This window comes from Oxyura jamaicensis, chromosome 1 (assembly GCF_011077185.1).
Source record: "Oxyura jamaicensis isolate SHBP4307 breed ruddy duck chromosome 1, BPBGC_Ojam_1.0, whole genome shotgun sequence".
Classification (NCBI taxonomy): Eukaryota; Metazoa; Chordata; class Aves; order Anseriformes; family Anatidae; genus Oxyura; species Oxyura jamaicensis.
The window spans coordinates 56,870,763-56,892,237 of record NC_048893.1 but is presented as its reverse complement, the minus strand read 5'-3'; the positions used below and the strand labels follow the sequence as shown (position 1 = coordinate 56,892,237).

Here is a 21,475-nt window from a genome sequence, read left to right as displayed (position 1 = left end):
CTTCCTTCCTTCCTTCCTTCTTTCTTGATCCACAATATTTCTTCATGCATATTCATAATACATATTTGTTTGTGAAATACATATGGTTAAAATTGGTCACAAATCCTTAGCTTCTTACTTCCTTTGTAGGGAGTTGCTTTTTTGGGATAGAAAAAAAGGAACAAGGAACAAGACTTTATGTGGTAAATATATGTGTGTGTGTGTATATATATTGTTTATGAAGACTTAGAAATAATTCTAGGAGACCAGAAGTAGACCCTTTTCAATTTTGGGACATCTGGCATTGCTAATGGATGGCGTAAGCCTGGGAATACAAAGAGATGAGCCTGCAGCTGAGGTGGTCAGCAGTCCATCCAGAACTGACCCGTGAAATATTTCAGTGCCAGGGAATCTGCATTTCATGTTATTGAAAACACTGTTGTATCAGACAAGTTCTGACCAATTCTAACATAGTCTGCCCTCACAAAAACTCCTTGCTGCATTAAAAACAGTGTATGCCTGTGTGGGACAGAGATGAATGAATCAGAGCTCTTCTAGTGTGAGAAGTAAAGCATATGGGAAAGTCTCTTGATGAAGGTTTGTGGATAATTTCATGAGACTTCTAAAGAAATTCCACATGAATTAACATTTTTAAAAAATTACTGGGAAAAAAAAAAGTTACTCATTGTTCATTAGCAGGAAAGATGCTGTGTTAATTTATGCCACATGCAATGTCCGTAGGGTGGCCCAGGATCTAAGTCTCTGCATAATTTCACCCAAGGATATTAATTTCCCCACTGTGCCCAATTAAACCCATCCCCATGCTAATCTGAGAACAAATAGGATAAAATACAAATATATTTCTGGAAATTTGTCTAAAGCAAAAAGTAATTAAATCTCTCTCTATTCTTTGGAGGGCATTTACAACCTTTGCAATTAGTGATTAGAACTTAGAAACAAATGTTAAGACTCATTTCCTTGCTGTGCCAGTATTTATTTCATGCAGCTTCAGGCATCAGCCCGTGTTGGCTTGCTGGTCAGAGGAAGAAGCCACCTCCACAGGCACCTGGGTGAGCCATCTCTGCAGCTGCAGCTCTCTGTTAACAGTAGGTGCTTTAAAAAGTACCTTAGAATAGACATATCGCTTCTGAAAATGAATTTGGCCTGTAACAACTAATTTGCTTTGTGCAAGCTTTTAACCTCAGTGCCTTTCTTTTTCTGAACTGTGAACTGAGGATTATTATTTCACTAACTCATGGTCTCTGAACTAGTGACTTTGCTGCTCATGTCAGCAGAAATCATTCCACCACTTAGGTGTTGACCTTCTCTTCATTTTTCATCCTTCACTTTCATTGTATCCATCCACAGTCTTATTCCGGTAGGTGCCAGTGGTAGATGAGTGGGAGTAGAAACAGCAGACGAGGATTGTCAATGAACCTGTATTGCTAAACCAAAATACATCATCCCCATTCCTCGGGTGAAGCTCTGAAATATCAAGCTTTTGGCATTTTGCTGTGCCATGTCCATAGAGCATCTAGCTCAGCAAGGTCTCTAGTTTGTCCTTGAGGCACAGTGGTGTTACACGTGGTAAGGTGCTCTGATCACGGGCTTTTGCTTGTTTCTCACACTGAATAAAACACTGTGTTTCCTGTTACTGTAAGGCACGAGGCAAAATCTGGTTCTGCAGTAATGTAGAGAAAAAATATGGTTTCATTCTCTGCACTTAAGACTTTGGCATGCTCATATATAGAATACCTAATCTGATTTTTACTTTTTAAAAATAGATCTCCCAGCCTCCAACAAGAAGGCTGAAGTTTTGCCTTAAGAAAATGAAGGAGTTCAGACAAGAATCTTGTCATAAATCCTTGTACCTGCAGTCTTCAAATCAAGGACCAATACTTCAGTCTAAAATCTTCAGCTGGGTGCAGCAAAGCACAGGGACCCAAACATCCCATAACATTACTATCCATCAGTTGATCTCTGTGAACTGTGGCTGAATGTTCATAAACGAGTGCCAGAGAGCTATCTGAAATGCTGATACTGATGCTGCGGAGCCAGTGCTGTGTGCCAACATTTGCATTCAACCCACATGCTCCTGGTCGCTGATTAAAAATTAACCCTTTCATCCTGTTCAGTGTTCTTAGCCTGATTAGTCTGTTGAAGGGATCTTAGGAATTTTAATGAAGTTTGAAATAGGGTAGTCTTTATTTGTGCTGAGTTTCTGATTTTGTCTGCAATTTGGACTTGGCTAGAGGGAAGTCTTGCAGAGCAGATTGTTGTAAATTATTACAAAGGGCTTGTTTTCCTGAAGTAGAACGAGACAGTTACTAATTATGAGCTTGTTCAGCATGATTTTAGCAAAGGATCTGAGAAGTACGTGTACAGGACTTTCCAAATTGCAGAAAATACAGTCCAAGAACCTCTGGCAAACTGGAGAAGGGTGATTCCTCGGGTCACTTACTTCAACTTTGCCCTGAGTTTCTTCGTTCTTGAAGGGTGTTACATGTGCAAAATATTGCCAGATTGAACCTTGCTTGGTCCATATTCAAATAGTGACTGGTTTGACCTGAACATAATTCTTGCCAGTAGAGGTGGAATGGTAGTTTTATATTTTTTTTACAGACATTTGCTTGTGGTTGAGCTATGGATGTCTCAGTGTCTCTGAGAAAGGTGTTCAGTGTAGTGCTTGAATGTTTATTTCAGTGCTTCATCATGTGTAGATAGAAGTAGTTTTCTCTGCTGCTTTGGGGTCACAGCAGAGGACAAACTGCATCAAAATCTTCAGCCCAAGACAATCTCTAAGCCTTCAGAATGGGTATAATTGATTCACTCTTGCTTTGCTTTAAAAATTGAGGAAGTTTGAGGACAGTAGCATATTTAAACATATGAAAATGTTCTGATGCCACTATCTTGCCTGGGCCAAGCTGTGATGATTTTTCTGTCTTGGTTGGGTAGAGTATGTTTGGTCAATGATCAGCCTGCACCCAGTTGTTTAAGGCTCTAGGGGAAAGTACTAGCTTACGTACCCACTCATACTGTCAGTAAGATGTTGCTCCATGGAAAGCATTAACCTGGGCCTGCAAATGTCAATGGCTTATTTCTTTAAAATAAAAATGGGATCACATTTTCAACAGGAGTCTCAACATACTGCTGTCAATGCCGTATTTCACATTTTTTCCTCACAAGATGTCTTATATCCCAAAGCAGTGGAATGATTTATGTATTAGGGAATTTTATCTTTGTACTTTAGACCAATGAAAACTTAAATATTAACATGTCCATGGAATTTTTCTCAAATATTTGTAATATGAGAGAGTTAAGTGAGGTGGTGAATGGAGGTGGTGTTTTTGCATTTATTTCTTGTTGTTTTGCAAGCCAGAAGTAAAAGAGAATAATACAAGCAAAGTAAATGAAACATTACCAAGTAGGAAAGTGGTTGTTAGATACCAATCAGGGAACTTATATACTACAGAAGTCTTGGAAATGGGAACATTTGACATTTACTGGATTGTGAGATGGTAGCGGTATAGGTGCCTGCTGAAGTCATGCCCTCAGTGTTTCAAATGTCACTTACTTCTGCAAGTACAATTAAAGAAGTGGCAATTACTTTGTGTGGCTCTTACTGCACATTGTCCTTTGTTACATGATCCAACACAGATTTATGAGAAAGGGTTTCACTTGCACTTCTGGTGCTTTGTGAGAAGGTGTTCTTTTGGTTTCAAATCTCCAAGAGTTTTGTTTCGTATGATTTTTTTTAGCCCTTTCTCTTCTCTCTAGGTAGTCCCAGTGCTCACATAGCCTTTCAGGCAAGTAATCTCCCTAGTGAAGTGTCACCATGTTCCCTTTCAGAGTTTCTCTGTAGCTCCTGAGAGGGAGAGGCAGGAATTGCAGTGAGACGGATTCTTCTTTTTAGTATTTTCTCCAGTCGTTGTTCATCCTGTGGATATACCAAGTACCTGCCCTTCTGGGACCAGGTTGCTAAAGATGACCAAGATGACCATAAATCCCCTCTGCCAGGTGGAGGTGACAACTTAAGCCTGACTTGCATGTTTCCATATGAATGATCTTCAGTCTCTGAAATGTCATAGGAAAAACCTGAAGGCTTTACATGGTGTCTCCTTGTCTGTCTTCATGTTCCCCCTCCCCACCTGCACTATTCCAGGCACAGGTTTTTTAACCGGGTGCAACCCAGAGGTGACACCCCCATAGTAAGATGCCAAGATCTAATAGGAGCCTCGCTGTGTGCATCCACTGTGTGATTTGTAACCCTGCCCTTGCTCTGTCGGGTTCAGTGCCTGTGGGACCTGGGAGGAGATGCTGGTAAACACACCAAATGTTGGATGATGGCAGGAGCGTCAAAGGCTGCCTGGCCTGGCTGGTGACCAGCGAGCTCTCTGTATGCTCCCAGACTGTGCCTTTCCAAGGAGTGGTTTTGATTTGAAAGATCTACATTTTAATTTGTAGTCATGGAATGGACTGAGATGGTAGGAAAGCCCCTGGGCTTTTTTCTGTGCAACACTATAAGGAGTTTTGACTGGGTAGCGCCGTGTTCTTGTGCTCACTGCAACTCACAGGTGAGATGGCTTCTCTTAATGCTGGTGGGCCCAAGTGCAGTTTTCTAGAAGGATGCTACATGGATGCTTCTGTTCTGAGGTAATGCGAGGCCTGCTATCTATTTACATATATGTGTATATGTACATAGGTAATTATCATATTGATAAGCTTTCAATTCAGCAGGGCTGCTTATCTTTCTTTCTTGAGAAACTATTGCCTAGATGATGCGTTCTCCACATTTACTAATAAATTAATGAATATTGATTGCACTGATTCTGGTGAGATGGACCAAGACTGACTGCATTTTGGGAAAATCATTCCAGAAGAGGGAAGAAAGGTGTCCTTACAGCTCTCATATTTAAGTGACAACGTAACAGTTCATTCAGTTGCCCAGTCCTGGCTGGATTCAGGGGACTGCTGATTCTGCTGCAGTTACAGTATTAACAGCACTCTTTAATCATTCAAGGCATTATCTACTGTTGTCAGCTGCTTCACACACTTGGTGTGTATGAACGGGAGCTTTTAATCAGTCCAGGGAGCCATGCATGTGCACCACTTACCATTAGATTATAATTAACTATAATTATGGATGGAGATCAGCCCAAACCATAAAATGTAAATTTAGATATTTACTATGTTAATAAGAAGATTTGGTGAAGATAAAGGGCTTGATTTTTATTTTTCACTATCACAGTAGTGTGAAGGAGTCTTAGTCAAAATTAATAGAACTGCCATTTCCACCCATCTTACGGTTTTCTTTCTGCAGATTGCTGTAAATGAGATTCAGGCCAAAGAGGTCGTATCATTCACGCAATGAAACACTGCCTCAGCGAAGCTGAGATGATAGAAAGCAGTTTGCAGGAAACCTGAGAGGTGTGTTTGTCCATAGGTGTGCCAGAAAGTGTTTTTTGAGCTCTGTATAAACCTTCATGATAGTTATTCACTTACGGACAACGTACAGAAGGCATGTGTGGGATTTCTGCTCAGGAAGGAGGAATGTTCCCCTTTGCTTCAATGCCGTGGGTACGTTGCAGGCAGGAGCATTTTCCAGGTGTGCGCAGAGGCGCTGAGTACAGCTGCACCAGTGCGTGCTGCTGCTGCTGCCGACGAGCGGGGAGCCAAGCGCCGTGCTAAGCTGCTGTGCTGCCCTGCGAGCTCCACAGTCTTGTTCTCAAGGCTTTATTGAAGAAACAAACCAGTTAAGCAATGTCAGGAATCATAAAAAAGATTTAAGGGTTTTTATGAGTAAGGTTCTCCATTAGTATTTAGCTTTTGCTGGGGAGACAGCGGCTTTTGTTTGCTTGTTTGCGTTTGGGAATCAAATCCCACACATTGTGCAAATAATTTAATCTTTATGGCTGCTGCTGCTGCATATAAAGTGTTGCTGTGTCGATACCTGCTGGTTAAGTGAAGCAGGAAGGGATACATTTATGCACGTCACTGTTTACTGTATTTAATGGAAATGAAAAGTGAAGTAATAAATTAGGGAACAATATTCTTCTTCATTTTGGAACAAAGAGTCGGTGTTCCAGGATCCTGGTTAATCAAAGCGCAATGACCTGCACACACTGAAGCTTTCCCCTCTCTCTCTTTCCCCGCTCCGGTATTTAAGTGGAAATGGCGTGTTTTGCTGTTGACCCGAGGGCTCCATTTTGGAAAGGTCTCTTGTGATGGCGAGGGGGCACCAGAACGGTGTTCGGGGCCCTGCTCCTCCTGCCACAGCAGGAACCAAGCATTTGGAACAACCTCTAAGGGTGTCTCACATCCTTGCTTTAGTGTCTTCTTCCTGAAAATACTCCCAGACCCTGGAAGCTGACATTACTTACGTGATTTGTTTATTTTTTTTAAAAAAGTTTTAATAGTTTTAAATGTTTTTAAAGTTAACAGTTATGAAGGCGCATTGTGATTGCCTTGCTGTTGTGGCAATACTGTGCCCTGTGTCTAAGTATTCTCGGAAGCTTATCAGGTATTTAAACATGTAAATGAAAATTATAGCCTCTAACCACATCACTGTTTGATCTGTGAAGAAAATCAAAACATTTGGCCTGTTTGTTTACTAAGCATATAGCCTGAGTCCTGTTAGGAGATGCAGGGAATCTTTGTTTGCTCAGGGAAAAAGCGACACGACACATTATTCGATGATTGCCTTCGATTTAAAAATAGGTACGAAGTGAGTGAAGGAGACTATTATGTCTCCAGAGTGGAGCTGTGTACGGTATTCTGTCTCTGCAGAAACTTCTACACTGGTTCATGCTACTTGACATATCGATTATCATCATGTACAAGCCCTCTGTTTTAAAGCACAGCTTGACAGTATTCTCTAGCGCTTGGCCTGACACCTGCAATAGCATTTCTGTCAGTGGTGCAGTTCACAGCTGTTACTACAGGACACTTCAGCCGTTTCCTACTAAAAACCTGGCAAGTGGTGGTAAAAGCGTGCCTGACTCTGCTTAGTGCCTTTGGATCCCCAGCAGGACCACCTCTTCTTTACTGCTTGCATCTCAGTTATACCTTGATGAGACAAGTTTCCCCTCGTCGTGATGCACGATGTGGGCATCTGCCTGCCTGATGCCCCTTCTCTAGCTAGCATAGCAAGTGGGGGGCAGAGGAGTGTTTTTCTGGGAGGTATTTGGGCCAGGTGAGATCAGAAAGACAGCCAAGATTTTGTTTTCCACCCTTGTAGGGTGTAGAGGGTGGTTGGAGCTGAATAACTTCTTATTTAGACTTTTCTGACTATGGAGTGCCTAACCCAAAACTGGTGATCTCTGTTCTTGCTGGGGCTCAGATCAAAATTTCTCTTGGAAATGCTTCTGGATCAGCCCTTTGACAAAGCCTTTATTTTGAAAACCTGCTTGCCCCCAACTGGAATCCCATAGCGTATGTTGGTTTATGGACCAGCCAAATATTAAGTTGCAACGCACAGAGCAAAATATATTTTGGAGCAAGAAAGTGCAGGAATAATTGATTGTATATGCATCGTGTACTGCTGAGTGTCTGTTCAAGGAGAAACCAAAGCTATAGGCCAAAAGCTTTAAAATCCCATGTTTTAATATTAGGATCCCGTGTACCTCTGTATTTAGGCTCAGAGAGGCTCAAGCATTGCCATTCAGAGATGCCAATTGTAGGAGTTAGTCCGACTGCTCCATGATGATCAGAGAAGCAGGTACCTACCATGAATGAATTGAAAATCACGTTGTTTTGGCTTTGGTGACTATACCAGACTTTTGGGCTACCCAAGCTGAAAGTTGTTGGATAACAGCTTTAATAAGATGGGAACCAGAGAGCTTTGTTTCAGTAGTTTCCATGGTAGATCAAATATTTAGCTCTTGGATCATTTCTAGGGAAAGTAAAATTAGTAATTAAGACACAACATTGGCTGTGGAATCCCCTGATTTGTCAGAAAATATCTTCTTGCTGTAGGCATTGCAATTGGTTACTGCTAACCAGTGTTACTAATCTGTATTAATTTCAATTTCCTCTTGCAGTAATGCGTAGAAATCCATTTGGGATGGACATTTGCTGCCGGAAAGGATCCAGAAGCCCACTTCAGGAACTGTATAATCCCACCCAGGTGAGTGTCTTGTGGCTATGATCAAACTTCCCAGTCCAGAGTACAAATACAGTCTCGCTTAACTTAAATGTGTTTTGGTCTGTTTTATATCATTTATATGCAGTAGCTGCCATCTGCTTGGAGGAATGATCCTCAGGCCTGCAAAGCTGAGCCGTAAAGTTCTACAGTTTGAGCTAAAGGCCTGATTTTTGAAGGTTTTTAGTTGCCTAATGATGCAGACTCCTTTAAGTATTTTACTTAGGTACCTAAAAGCCTTAAGATAATATCTTTAGATCTCCTAGGTACAAGCTGAGGCTTAATAATTTAATCTGTCAATCAGCACAGAGGGGCAGGGTGGGGTGAGAGCAAGAGTAAGTGACGAGACGTTCTGTGCATGAAACAGTAAGTGCAGGAAGGCAGAAAATTGCAATAATATATGAAAATTATTTGTATGGTAGCCAGCTGCTCTTCCTGTCCTGGTTCATTACTTGTGTGAGGTCAAGACAAGTACAGTAGCTAACACATCCTTACACTATGCACTATTTGACACCTGATGGTCTTGGTGGGAGCCTACAATAATCCGAGTTCTTGTGACAAGCAGTGCAGGAAAGTTATCTGAAATTTGTGCTCCCATTTGGTCCTCTGGATCAATTTATTCCCTACATGTGGGTTGAATTGGGACATTCAGGAACAGCATTTCCTGTTGGCAACTGAGAGGAAGTGCTGCCATTGAGAGAAAATGCCAGCTGACTATTAAACATATTTATTAAGGTTTAACAACCGCCTATTATATATTTATACATCAATGAATACATTGAGTTTTACTAAATTGGCTGTTAAGGAAAGTGACTATCCCAATAAATCTAACTTGTTAGATTTAACAAGGCAGTAAATGTTTTAAATACTATTTGATTATGAAGAGACTTACTATATAGTGTGCAAAATGAAATCTAAGTGATTTAAAGTATTTATGTGAAGAATTGACAACAACCTAAAGATATGTGATATCTGATACGTGGTGGGGTAAAGCTCCATTTACTTGATTACGTTGTTTTTATGAACATACGCTGACTTTCTAACTCAATTGGAATTCTGTGCATGGCTGGGAACATGAGTTTATCATACTAATATACTGGCCTTTATTGACCATTATAGAGTTAGCATTGCGTAAATGGAAAGTGCATGTAAAAGCCCTGAAGAGGAACAATCAAATGCTACAGAGGAAAAATATTAGAATTTGCAGTTTAAATTTAAAGATTTAAACACACTTTGCAGATGATCAAGAAAGGCAGGTAAGGGAAAAGAGACTGGTCATGTAATTATTCTCTCTGGGGTCTGCAGTGTGTCACGTAAAACCTCCTTGCCCTTTAATATTGTTAATGGCCATCCCATAAGGGAGAAGCATCCCCATCCATTGAAGGGCTGTAATCCCAGAGCCCTTGCAAGCTTGTCCAACTCAAAAGGTTTTCTGAGCTTCCTGAAGCAGGGGATGCAGCTGGCAGCTCCCTTACTGCCTCTCCTTCATTTCTGCATGCCCTGACCAAGTAAAGCATTAGCATGCCTTTCAGGGCTCTCTAAGGACGCAGCCAGCAAAGTCAGTGTTTGAGTAAGCGCAGCATTTCTTGCAGCTGATGTCATACTAAGCAGATGACGTTTTTCACACTGAAGTGTTTCTGTCAACTAGGTGACATCCCTTCTTAACAAACTTTTATGTTTTGTTTCTTTATTTGTTTTTAGAAGGCATTTGCTCACTTTTTGGATGGGGCTTTGCATGCTGCACTCAGTGCTGTAGGGACTAACAAGGCAGGCAAGTGCATGCAGAAACAAGAAAAGACAGCAAGAAGGGGCTGACACATAAAACAACAGACAGGAGATGACCCCTGGAATATTTCTTCAAATATGTGGGTCATATTTCTTTTTGCATTTTTGCCTGAATACCTGTCTTGCCTTTCTTAAGGTGGCAGAGGAGAGACTGGTCTGTGTGTTGGCAGTGGGGTTCTTGGTTCTTGACCTCAGGAGTTCACTAGCAGCTGTAAAGAGGGCAGGGGAGATCAGACTCCTAATCGGTCTCTGCAGTTCTTTGCTGAAGCAGTCATGATCTACCATGTGTAAAATCAGCTCAGAAGTCAATAGAATAAATAACTTTATGATAAGACATTTTTTGGCCAAAACCTCTCTCTTACAGATATAGATAATTAAAATACCTGTTATATCTTCAACCCTTGACTCCTGGTGTTGGGAGCCCACACTTTTCTCCTGGATGCTGATGGCTGTGTGTGTGCCATCACAGGAACCCTTTGGCACCCAGTTTAGCTGCTTCAGAGAAGTGGTAGATTGAGCAGATATTTGTAGTTCTCTTTGTAGTTCAAGGGAATCTGAACAATTCAAACATCATACTTAGGCTGCTGAAAGATGCCTTGCAGCTATGGCTTTGGATTACCACAAGCTAGGTGCAGATGTAATTTTTTCAGTGTAGGAAACTTTAAATATTTAATGTGTCCATGTACATGTTTTTAACATGATCTAGTAATAGGAGTACCCAGCTGTGGCTCACCATCCTCTGCTACAGAGTGCAGCATACATTTAATGTGCTTCAGGTTTCCTCATGTAGGCAACAATGTGCAACCGTAATTCCTGCGGTTGTCTCCAGGACCCCCAAGAGAGTTGGGCAGGGAAGGGGGTTTATGTGGCTTCCTGCTTTGAGATGGTTGTAGGGGCCCATAGGTCCTAGCTTGCAGCCCCCTCCTGGCTGTTCCCTCTCAGGGGAGATGATAATATGGCTGTCAATTGAAATAAATGCCACGTAGAGTCCGTAATTATCTCTCAGATTTAAAATGCTGTAGTTTAATATGAGTAAGACTTTTCAACTCTGTGTTCAGCATCAGGTTGCACTGCCCTTGTAAAACCAGATGGAGAAAGGTTGATTTACACCAGCCAAGGATTTGACTACGGGTATTTACTGTGTTGACATATAACAGCCTCTCCGATCCTGCGCTGTTTTGTTTCCTTCTATGGAGTTGTTTAGGTTGTTTGCAGATGCCATCATTTGCCTCTTGGATCTCTTTTTGACTTGGTGGATGATTGTGACAAGAAAAAGGAAAAAGAAGAAAAGAGAAAAAAACGGCTTCAATAAATTCTAATATAGCAATGAAATTGAGGTGACTGAAAGGATGGCTTATAGGAGCTGAATTTTAGAAAATCACAGTCAAATTTTCAGTGGACTGATCATAACTGTTCAGATGTTTGGTGGAGGACTTTGGAGGTCTTTTCTAACCTTAATGATTCTATGATTCTAAGAGTTAGCAATGAGTTAGGACCAAACTAAGTGTCTGTAAAAAAACCCATGTGTTATTTATGTCTTAGTTGAGTACCTGGCCTTTTGATTATTGTAAAATTAGGAACAATGCTTTTGCTCTTTTGCCTGTTGTAATAGAGCAGAAAGTGAGAAATGCATTTGTTTGTGGACAAAAGATTTCTTCTCTAGGGCTTTTACTGCAAGATTTTTCATGAACACTAATATACCATAAGGGAAAGAAAAGTCAATATAACTGAACTGGATTTACACTGAGTAAGCAAATTTACAGGCTGTGGTCCTCAAGTACATGCAGACATGTCTCTGAGACCCTGTCATCATTTTTTTTTTCTTTCTTTTTCAGTTAGAGGTTTACTAACAAGGTGCAGAGGTACCTATGCCAAATTTTGAGCGCTGAAATGCTGCATTTCTTTAATGGGTTTGTTAAAAAGTCAGCTTGGATCTGAATTAAGTAGAACTATATTCCTTCTGCCACATTGCTGTAATGGAAAAAGAAAGAGGATTCAGCACACAAGTAGCAAAAGAGAAAATCTAGATGTAACTTAACACTGTTGAAGAGACTTACAGGAATGTGACATAAACTTGCATCGTATATTGAGTTTTTTTATTTTTTTTTTGGTATACCAAACCCCAGGAATTTAAGTACATGGGTAAACAAATAGTTGCAAAACTTTTCCTTAGAAGACAACTTAATGCAGCTGTGTCTTGTAATTTGTATGACTGAGTATAGGCCCGTTGCTCCAAAAATAACAGATAATTGTGGATCAGCCCATGGAGCTGGAGTCACCAGAAGTTCATAATTGGGTAACATCATACTTGAGGCTTGTACACATTAGTGGTTGGCATTGAGCTGTTTGGTGTAATGAAAGCGCTACCAAATTACAGCAGATTGCAAGCCAAAATAGACCCAATGTTAAAGGAAAGGGAAATAATTGCATCTTTAAGTTAGAATTTGTCTTCTGGTTGTCAAGATTAACACCTAATTCCCAGGAAATCATTGTCTGGTCTAACTATCTAGACTGTTGTGAGGAGCACAGCAGAGATACAGTCCTGTATCCGTTAGGATCCACATCCCAAGGATGAGTTTGTTTCAGTTTCTAGTTTGACATTGCCTAACTAACACATCAGTCGACATGACTGTTTCACCAAAGGTCAAACTGTTTGCCATTTGTTATTTTCCTTTTCAAACACATTTCTTTTTGTTGAGGAGCTGCATTTCTAGGTAGCTGATTTTTGTGGTAGCTGGAGCCAGGATGTTTAGTGATTTGCTAAACCTGGTGAGTCAGAACCGTGGACCTCACATTGCCTTTCTGTTATGAAATTACATCGGATTGTTTTGGAGCAGTTGTTCCAAAATGACCCACTTCTTTTATTACTTCCACTCCTTTTCTCCCCTGCCTTCCTGCCAAGTGCAAAGAAAGTGAGCGGTTGCCTTGCTGCTCACAGACAGTGTTTATACATCCTCAGCCACCTCAGGCTGCAAGTGCTCCTTTTTTGGAGATGCCGCATGATTATCTGTGGCGCAGGCTGTCTGGATAGCATCTGCAAACATCAACCCAGTTCAGCCCACATCGCTTAACTTTCATCTGGGTTGGTACTTTCCTATCTACAAGGTGATTACAACTCACTAGGATAACTCTGTGGGTGACTGTGACTGTTCCTGGACAGAAGTTTGTGGTGAGCTTTGTGGTCTGAGCTCTGTGTATGTGTTGCCCACAGCACTTTGAATCGAAGGTTCAAATGCCCCAAAACCTGTATTTTTGCCCGTGGTGATCCTGAGCTACTGAGCACTCTGCAGTTTGTTTCTGTGTGCAACGGCTTCTTGTAGAAGTACAAGAAGTAAAGGGCAGGTCATTAAGTATGACGAAAAGACCAGTTTACCTGTGGTTTTGTCTCCATCAGCAGGTGACCAGGACAGACTACAAGAAGGATAAACAAATCATGATAATCTGCTAAAACACAAAAGCTCATGGGCTTCCTGAGCCAGGCACATGTCTTCCTTCATCAGTTATACCATTCAAGAAGAACCCAAGGTGCCAAACTACTATAGCAGTCAAGAGGAGGGGAAAAATATTACTTTCCAATTTCAGTAAGACAGGAAGATTACACCAGTACTATACACCAGTGCTATACACTAACTTTTCTCCCCTTTTCATATGTATATGTTCTGTCTGCCTTATTTCCTCCCATGGACAGCAGTACAGATACCCTAATGTGAACTTTGGAGTACAAGAAATAGTGAGGCTTATCTAAAAAGAAAAAGGTTAGAAATTATTGATGCTTTGCGATTGAGATGAATAGTCGTAGATGTGTGTGTGTCCTTCTGAGGGCAAGAAGTGGCCCCAAAGTTTTACTAGTACTGAAAAAGTACATTGTGTGGTTGATGCTGATCTTTGTAGGCAGGTTCATGCAGATAACAGCATGGTAAGTGCAGTTCTTAGTCTCTGTATTTGATTGGTCATAGAGTAAAAACTCCTTAATGGAAAAGATGCAGAATGGAGACATAGGGAAGAAAATTCAATGTGCAGTGCCAAACTTTGGGAACATAATCCTGTTGGTAAACAATACTGTATCTAATTATCCTCCCTTGCTGTAGCAGATGCCTGCTGATGAAAGAAGAGGTAATTGATTTACTCTGTGGATGACTTCGTATGCAAAGACATTACTTTCTGTCGTGCTTGCAAGTCGTAAAACAACAGCTGGACTGGGATGAAATATTACATTAACCTTAGGAAAAAAAATGCACTAGTGAGAATGCTTTGTTATTAATTACTGATTACAAATGATAAGAGCCTGTTTTAGATGCTGGGGAAATGGCATAGGGAGGGGAGGGGAGGATTTCAGGTACAATGTGCTTCATAGATCATTCCTTGAGATGTGATGGATGCCTTTGTAAGTCAAGAGGAATTAATCAGACAAGTATGTACAGTAACTACCAGTACTCAAGGCCAGAATTATCCTCAGGACAAGCTCATTCAAGTTACTGCAGTGCATTGAAATGAATTTTTAGTCACCTGTGTTTAATAGAAGACTTATTACTTGCACAAAATGAAAAAGTACAGTTGTCACTCAAAATAGCTCTGATTTCCCTGATAGAAAAAGAAGCAGCAGAGATCTCTTTTAATTTCTCCAGTTCTTGAGTCATCTTTTATTATTTTGAGAGTGTATGAGTTTAAGTATAAAGGATTTCTGGAGGCATGAAATTATGAGAAGAAAGATTTACTAATACAGGATATGTGGCCAAAAACGAAAGGCTTGTATGTGTTGGAGGGAGAAGATAAAACAGTTTTCTGAACTGGACATCTGTATGTGATGTCTGGACTCCCTATTAGACAATTGTCTAAACCCACTTGTGCAGCGGGTGGAAAGAAAACCTGGGCTGTAGCACTCTGATCCAGTGCCCGATCAGCATCAGTGAAGCTTTTTGTGTTTAATTCTCTCCAAATCAGATCATGAACATGATGGTTCAATCAAATGCTTGCTCGGAACCAAGTAGCATTCAAACGGGGAACCTGCCTATCTCTCTGCATTAGGTTTCTTTCTTTCCTCCCCAGCTGAAAGTTTTATGCCAACTTGACCGGTAATGAAAACACAAATAATTATATCTCAAAATGCAGAGGGTGTAATGACCACAGATTTCTGCCACCTGCTCCTGCAGAGAGGGTGCAGGATTTCTGCCTGCACTTAGCAAGCACTCCAGCATCCCCGGCTAAATTGCTGTATCCTAATATTCCCTGTCTAGACCTTGTAATTATTTACAGTGTGGCCTCTCTTGCTCATTTCTGGTGCAGATATTTTCTGGGCAGCTTTCTCCATTGCATGCGGGGTAGCAACCATGTTTGTCTAAACATCTGCTTTTTTTTTCTTTTTTTTTTTTTTTTCTTTTTCCTGTAGTCTTTGTTATCAAAGAGGTTTCCTAACTCTGTACAGCGGAATTATAGACTGCTTGCAGCAGGACAGGACAATCTCTGTAAATCCCAGGAGCCCAACTACAGCCTCTCTCTCTCTCTCTCTCTCTCTCTAAGGAACTGTAAAGTATCCCAGTAGGCATAATTATGAAAATGAGAGAAGACAGACACTACTCTACTGGTCTTGTAATTCTCATTTACTATATAACTTTAAAATTAAGGAGGAATGGAATATGTTATTAAAATCTGCAGTTATTTTCAAGAGATCAGATTCCCCAAGTCTCCTTTTTACAGATTTAGTGTATCTAAGCACTAATACGCAGCACCTCTAGACCTACAAACTGACCTGTAATACTCATTGATGGACAGTATAAAATTCACCTCAGTAATCTAACTAGCTGCACCTTACCAAAGCTTTCTTCAGTAAAAATGTAATAATCTGCTTCTCTGATTGTGCACACAGATTCAGAATTTCTCCTCTGTAAATAATGCAGACAAGGCAATGTTAAAATATTGCCTCTTGAAGGACGTGGCTGCAGAAGCCACTGTGCATTTTGGCACTTATATGTTAAGGAACTGAATGGTACTGCTGGGAGGCAGGCTGTAGAGTTTTTGCACAAATGTGTAGGTAGTTAAATCAAGCACAGATTGTCTAGTGACATTTTCCAGGTAGGTTTCCTCTTTGCAAAAGTCTGAGCTCTATAGCAGGCATTAAGTTGTGTCATGGTGATCTGTGACATGGTCTTATAATAGAGTAAGACCTGTGGTAAAGATCTTGTGTGCTTGTCTGTCTGCAAAAATAAGAAAACTGTACCTTGCCCTGTCAATCCTGTTTGTCTGACATCCCCAGACCCTCATGATGGCAGTAATTAAGAGTGGAGCAGAAGGATGGGGGGGACGACATGACACAGGCCGATGCTGCTGGTAGTCAGGGCAGGAGAAGCAGGGAGCTGAACCTTTGGGAGCAGAAGTCACAGGGGTTCCCCTAGGACTGTGAAATGCTGTCAGTGCTGGCTGCTGGGCTTGTTTTCTTGTTTTCTTCTTTAATCATCAGCTTGAAAGATCAGTTGCTTAGGTAGTCATCAGCTGGGCCAGCCACAATTAAACGGCTTTTAGTCACTAGCTTTCAGACCTTGCTTCTTACCAATCTCGAGGAGATGTAAAACCAAAAGGAAATATAAGGGGGATTTATAAAGTATTATCTATACAGCATTCGAATACAGCAAAAACAATGTTTATACTGCATATGTCTTTTTTTTTTTTTTTCCTCTAGACAAACAACACTAGCAATTGTATTGGGGCCACTCAAGAAGATCTTTGTTTCTTGACCAACCTGTAACAGTTATATATCCCGGTGTGCATACGATGTTTTATGTTTGAACTATTCCTACATTTACAGGGCAACGTGAAACTCAGTGGAGAAATGTGGCAAAAATATATTTCCTTCACACTGAGACTATAATGTAGTTGCACTGGAGGGGTACACTGTCTTCGTATTCTCATTTTCCAGTATGCTGTCAGTGTAGATGCTTCTGTCCATTCACAATCTTGGGAGAAAAGTGAAACCTGATCTCTTGAAAATTGATGGCAAAACTCCTAGGCTCTGAAGAGGCCAAACTTTTAGTTAAAAGATCTGATCTGGGGATCAAAAGGGAGCTATAATTGCAGCCATTGCCTTATCTCCCTTTTTCACCATTCCACATATTCTGTTGCACTAGGAAATCCTGAAGGGTGTAAATCTGATGCTGAAAAGATTTCCCTCCTTTTTTTTTTCCTGGTGGTGAGACAACTATAGCCAAACCAAAGAGTGTTGGCAATCTTACAGTGCACTGAAGTTTATATATATTTCTGGTGCCTGGAAAATCCAGGAAGGGGTGTTTCTTTCACTTCAGTCTTAAATCACATCTGAACACTATTCTGAGTGTGGTTTCTGCAAAGAGCTAAAAGCAAAACATGCGGTAAAAAATCACTATATTCCTGCAGCCAGAATTGCACTGAGATTACATGGCTGCATGGCAAATTAGCAAGCCTCTGTAGCTATCAAACTGATGCCCTAATATAAATCTTTCCCCTCCTCCCTGTAAATGTGGGCTGTGTCTTTTAGATCATTTTGGACAAGCATCTGGGGATGAGTAAGGGGAAGTGGGTATTAATTCAATTAGAGGCCAGAAGATGAACGTACAAGCTGGCGTGGGGAATTGACAGCGGGAGCTGAAGTAACAAAGATATCTTTAGCCAGGAGAGGACAGTTTCATCTATTCAAGTCATGCTTGACTTTTGCCATGCGTACGTTTGACTTACGAAATGTTGGTTGAAGGAGTTGTATTTACATAGCAATATAGTTAATGTCATATTTTGGGAACTAAGCCTTGATGTCAATAGATGGATGGAAAGCTGGAGAGCAGATGCACAGTGGTAGCTTTCAGTTCATTTTGATCCATTAAATATTCATAATAAGCTCAGCTGAAGGAGAAAAGAAATGTTTCATTGAACGGGGAAGGAGAAGCTGAAATCGCTGGAACTTCTCCAAAGCGTAACGTCTTACTTAATGTGAACTGAATGAAGGTTCCTGCGGTGAAGGTGAGATGCAGTACCGGGTAATTCCACAATTGCTGCTTTCTTCCTTGAAGAGATTGTTGTGCCAATGACATCACTCTGTAAAATAATGGCCAAGAATTACTACTTTAAGCAGTTTATGTAGGCACAGCACAGGCTTTTTTTTTTTTTTTTTTTTTTCCATAGCTTTGGACATACAAAAGCCCGTGTATAGACTGTCCTATAGTTAAATGTCACATATTTACAGCCTGGTAACAAATCCTTCCACACCACACTTTCCAGGCACGGACACACTGTGACTGAGCAGATGAGTCCCGTAGTTGTCCAGGGAGGGCTTGGCCTCTGTCAAGGACTCAGGGGCTCCGGGGTAGTGTGAAAAGCTGGATATACAAACATGTGCTTGTCTATATGTCTGAGAGTAACTCAGACTGCAGAAAGCTTTGTGTTGGGTGTGCTGGTGTCGTGCGAGGCCCAGCCGCCTCACGGCCAGCTGCCTCACGGCCTCGCTGGGCTGGCTGGCGCCACACGCGGAGCTGGGGCGCTCCCTCGGTAACCCGGGGTGAGGCAAGTGTGCGCCCGCAGGGCAGGCGCGATCCGGCTGCCCTCTGTGCAGCTGGGGTTGTCTGCTTTGTGTCATGTAAACACGGGTTCGTAAACTGTCCTCGAGTTCACAGCTGTGTGCAGGGGGGGCGGGTTGTCTCTTTGCCAAGATGCACTTCTGTCGTCCTGCCTTTCCTCCTCCTCCTCCTCCCCATTTCCTCCAGCCACCACGAGGTCTCCTTCTCGGTCTAATGCCTTTAACTCTGCTCAGTCTCCTTCTCCCATTCCTACCACTTTATCTTACAAAGACTGGAATATTTTTACATGGGGTACTGTGCAGGTTTATGATCGTGGCTTTATCACAAAGTGCAGCCAGCCAGTGGGAGATCGAGGTTGGACGGTTGGTGGCGAAGCAGATAGAGAGGAGAAACTCGTCTGAAAATTATGCTCTCATTTATTTGTCTTCAGTCGACCAGTGCAAAAACAGACCAGGCAAAAGAAAAGATATTTGTCTGTCTGCTGCTAAAGAGAGCTCAATATCTTCTGAGTTTATAACAGGCAGTATTGCTTTTAATGAGTATGTATAAAAAATCTGTTGTGTCAAGAACGTAATGGCAGGCCAGGTCTTGTGCTTATTAAAAATGGAGAGAGCCTGAAAAGAAGCAGTGTGAGATCTGCGGCTTCACCTCCAACAACCTCTGAAAAAGTCATGGGAGGCTGAGATGTAAATGCATCAAAGGGCTTTGTTTTCCAGAGGGATGTAACAGATCTCTCCGTGCATCCTGCTTACGATTGCTGAATTGCACAGCTGCGGAGGTGCAGCAGGCGGATCGGTGGAGCTCTGAAGCGTCATCTTCCTGCCTTGCACAGAGTATCGTCATGTCCTCGTCCTCTTTGACAGAGCCTCTTCAATTTTCACTTGGGATGCTAAGTGCGTTACTGTATAAAATATTGACGCTGGAGGAAGAAAACTTCCTTTTTACCCAAGTGTAAATGATCTTGAAACAAAATACGTGGGATAAAAGAATGATTTCTTAGCCAGGTTCAATGAATAATTGATTCCTGCTTCTCATAACATTATCAGTGTAATTAAATTGGTGGCTAAAGAAGTAAGACAGAAGGTATCATCTGTTAGACACCAAACCTCTCTATCCAGTCATTGGCAAAGTACTGCCATCTGGCATTAAAGGCCGTCCTGCAGTCATGCAGGTTCAGGATCTGTCTTGTCACTAACAAGTTCATGCTGTGTAAGCAGCAGCACGATAAAAATACATGCATTTAGTCAGTTATCTGCACCAGAAAATAACCTAAATAAGCTTCCTTCCTTCCCTGCCAAAGCTGCTACTGTCTTTGGAAGCTGCGTGTTAAAATGATTCAAAATAATAAGCACTCAGATTCTTGCTTTGTGCACATAGGCTTTGTGCTGCTCCCCATGGATGTGGATTTTGGCATGGCCAAGCTGTGCAGAGCATCGTTTCCAATGGCTCTGGCGCCGAGCTGCAGAAGGTCACTAACTCTGGTCACTCAGCAAGCTCCAAGACAGTCACTGTTGTGGTTCCACTTGCTATGTTAAAAACGTGTTGAAAAATGAGAGAGGCCAGAGGGAATAATAGGGGATAGGGAAGCAGTCTGGATGTGGCTGGGCTTGGCCACCTTCTGTGTGGGACTTTGTTCTTTCTTCATATTGATTCTGCTTTGGAGAAGCAGAGAAAGGAGGGTAATTTCATAGGCCAAGCAAAGATAAAACTAAGGGGGAGACCTCAGCCTGCAGCTGCAGGCGCTGTAAGTAAACCACTCATTTAGAAATTAAGCAACAAACCTATTAATATTGCAGTTGTTGATACTTTATTCTGCAAAATTAATCCTGAGAAGCTGCTTCTGGCTTCCTTCTAAGTAACATGTCCCAGACACTGCAAGGGTGTCTTGAAGTAACATGCTCCCTCATGATTCTTCAATGTCACATCTGTAAGCTCAGATCCCTCATACACTGAAGTGTTAGAGTACATATCATCCCAAAGCTAAAAATCCACATGGAGTAGAAAATCTAAATGCTGTTGGTAGGTCAGTGTGTAGGTGATGAAATGGTCCAATGTCTTTTGGAAGTCAGTGGAGACCTTTTTGCTGGCTCTTGTAGTTGCTAGAGTGTCCCCTTTTACCGTGCATAAGATGGTTGCATCCAAAGGCTGCTGAAGTCAGCAGGAAGACCCCAGTGCTTGCTTTGGCTTGGGGTCAGTCCCTTTTGTGAACAAACTTAAGGAAACTTTCCATTCACGTTGTTTGTAGCCTTGATTGTACTATGAATACAATACTGTGCAACTGGTCCTGCAGAACTGATGTCTGTTCCGTGATATGTATTCTAAGTGTGGGAGCATATATGGTTTCATTGAACCCCCACCCAGGTAGTACGGTTATCACCATAATGTCAAAGGAGAAGCAGTGGTGGCCTAGCAAGGTGCAGTGCTCGCTTCCTGGTGGGCTGCAGCTGTGTTCAGCCAATGCTATTGTCTGAGTGGTTTTGCACAATATACATAGGGAGAAGATCCTGGTTTTGCCATGGATATTCGTTGTCATCAGATCATTATGTCTCTGTTTCCACATTTGTAAAATGAGTGATGCCTGTTTACCTCTTTCTTAGGGACATACTGGTGATGGAATTATTGTCTGCGTGGTGATTATAGACAATGACAAATGTAATTACTGGTTCCAAGTTAGATTGTACATCTACACAGCTGCTCTGAGACGTATCTCTTAAATTCCTCACTCACTTGAAGTGAAGCCAAGTATTTGGTCCTAACTGTAACAAATCTAAACCAAGATGTAACAGTTTGATTTTCTGACATATAGTATTGTCACTACAGCATCCACCAGTATATACTGAATCTAAACTGTTGGTCTTCGTAACATCAGGGAGAGCCAGTGTTTGTGTGGAAGCCTTTACAGACCAAGTGCAAACTCCTTTCTCATGTACAAATATGAGCATGCATCTCCATATCCCCCAGCTGCTGCTGAAATCTATGAATTAGGGATGTGCTCAGTCCTGCCAAAAGATTTGTACCCGTCTGGAAAAGCAATGTT

At 41.6% G+C, this 21,475-nt stretch overlaps 1 protein-coding gene across 2 annotated transcripts in view; it reads left to right on the top strand.

Moving 5' to 3' along the window:
• The window catches only part of CHST11 (carbohydrate sulfotransferase 11), a 173,902-nt gene that overhangs the window by 68,643 nt on the left and 83,784 nt on the right, over nt 1–21,475 (top strand). For both annotated transcript variants that reach the window (XM_035341528.1, XM_035341523.1), the window contains exon 2: nt 8,019–8,104. In XM_035341528.1, coding sequence (XP_035197419.1) covers nt 8,019–8,104 — 86 coding nt within the window. The remainder of the gene's footprint in view (nt 1–8,018; nt 8,105–21,475) is intronic.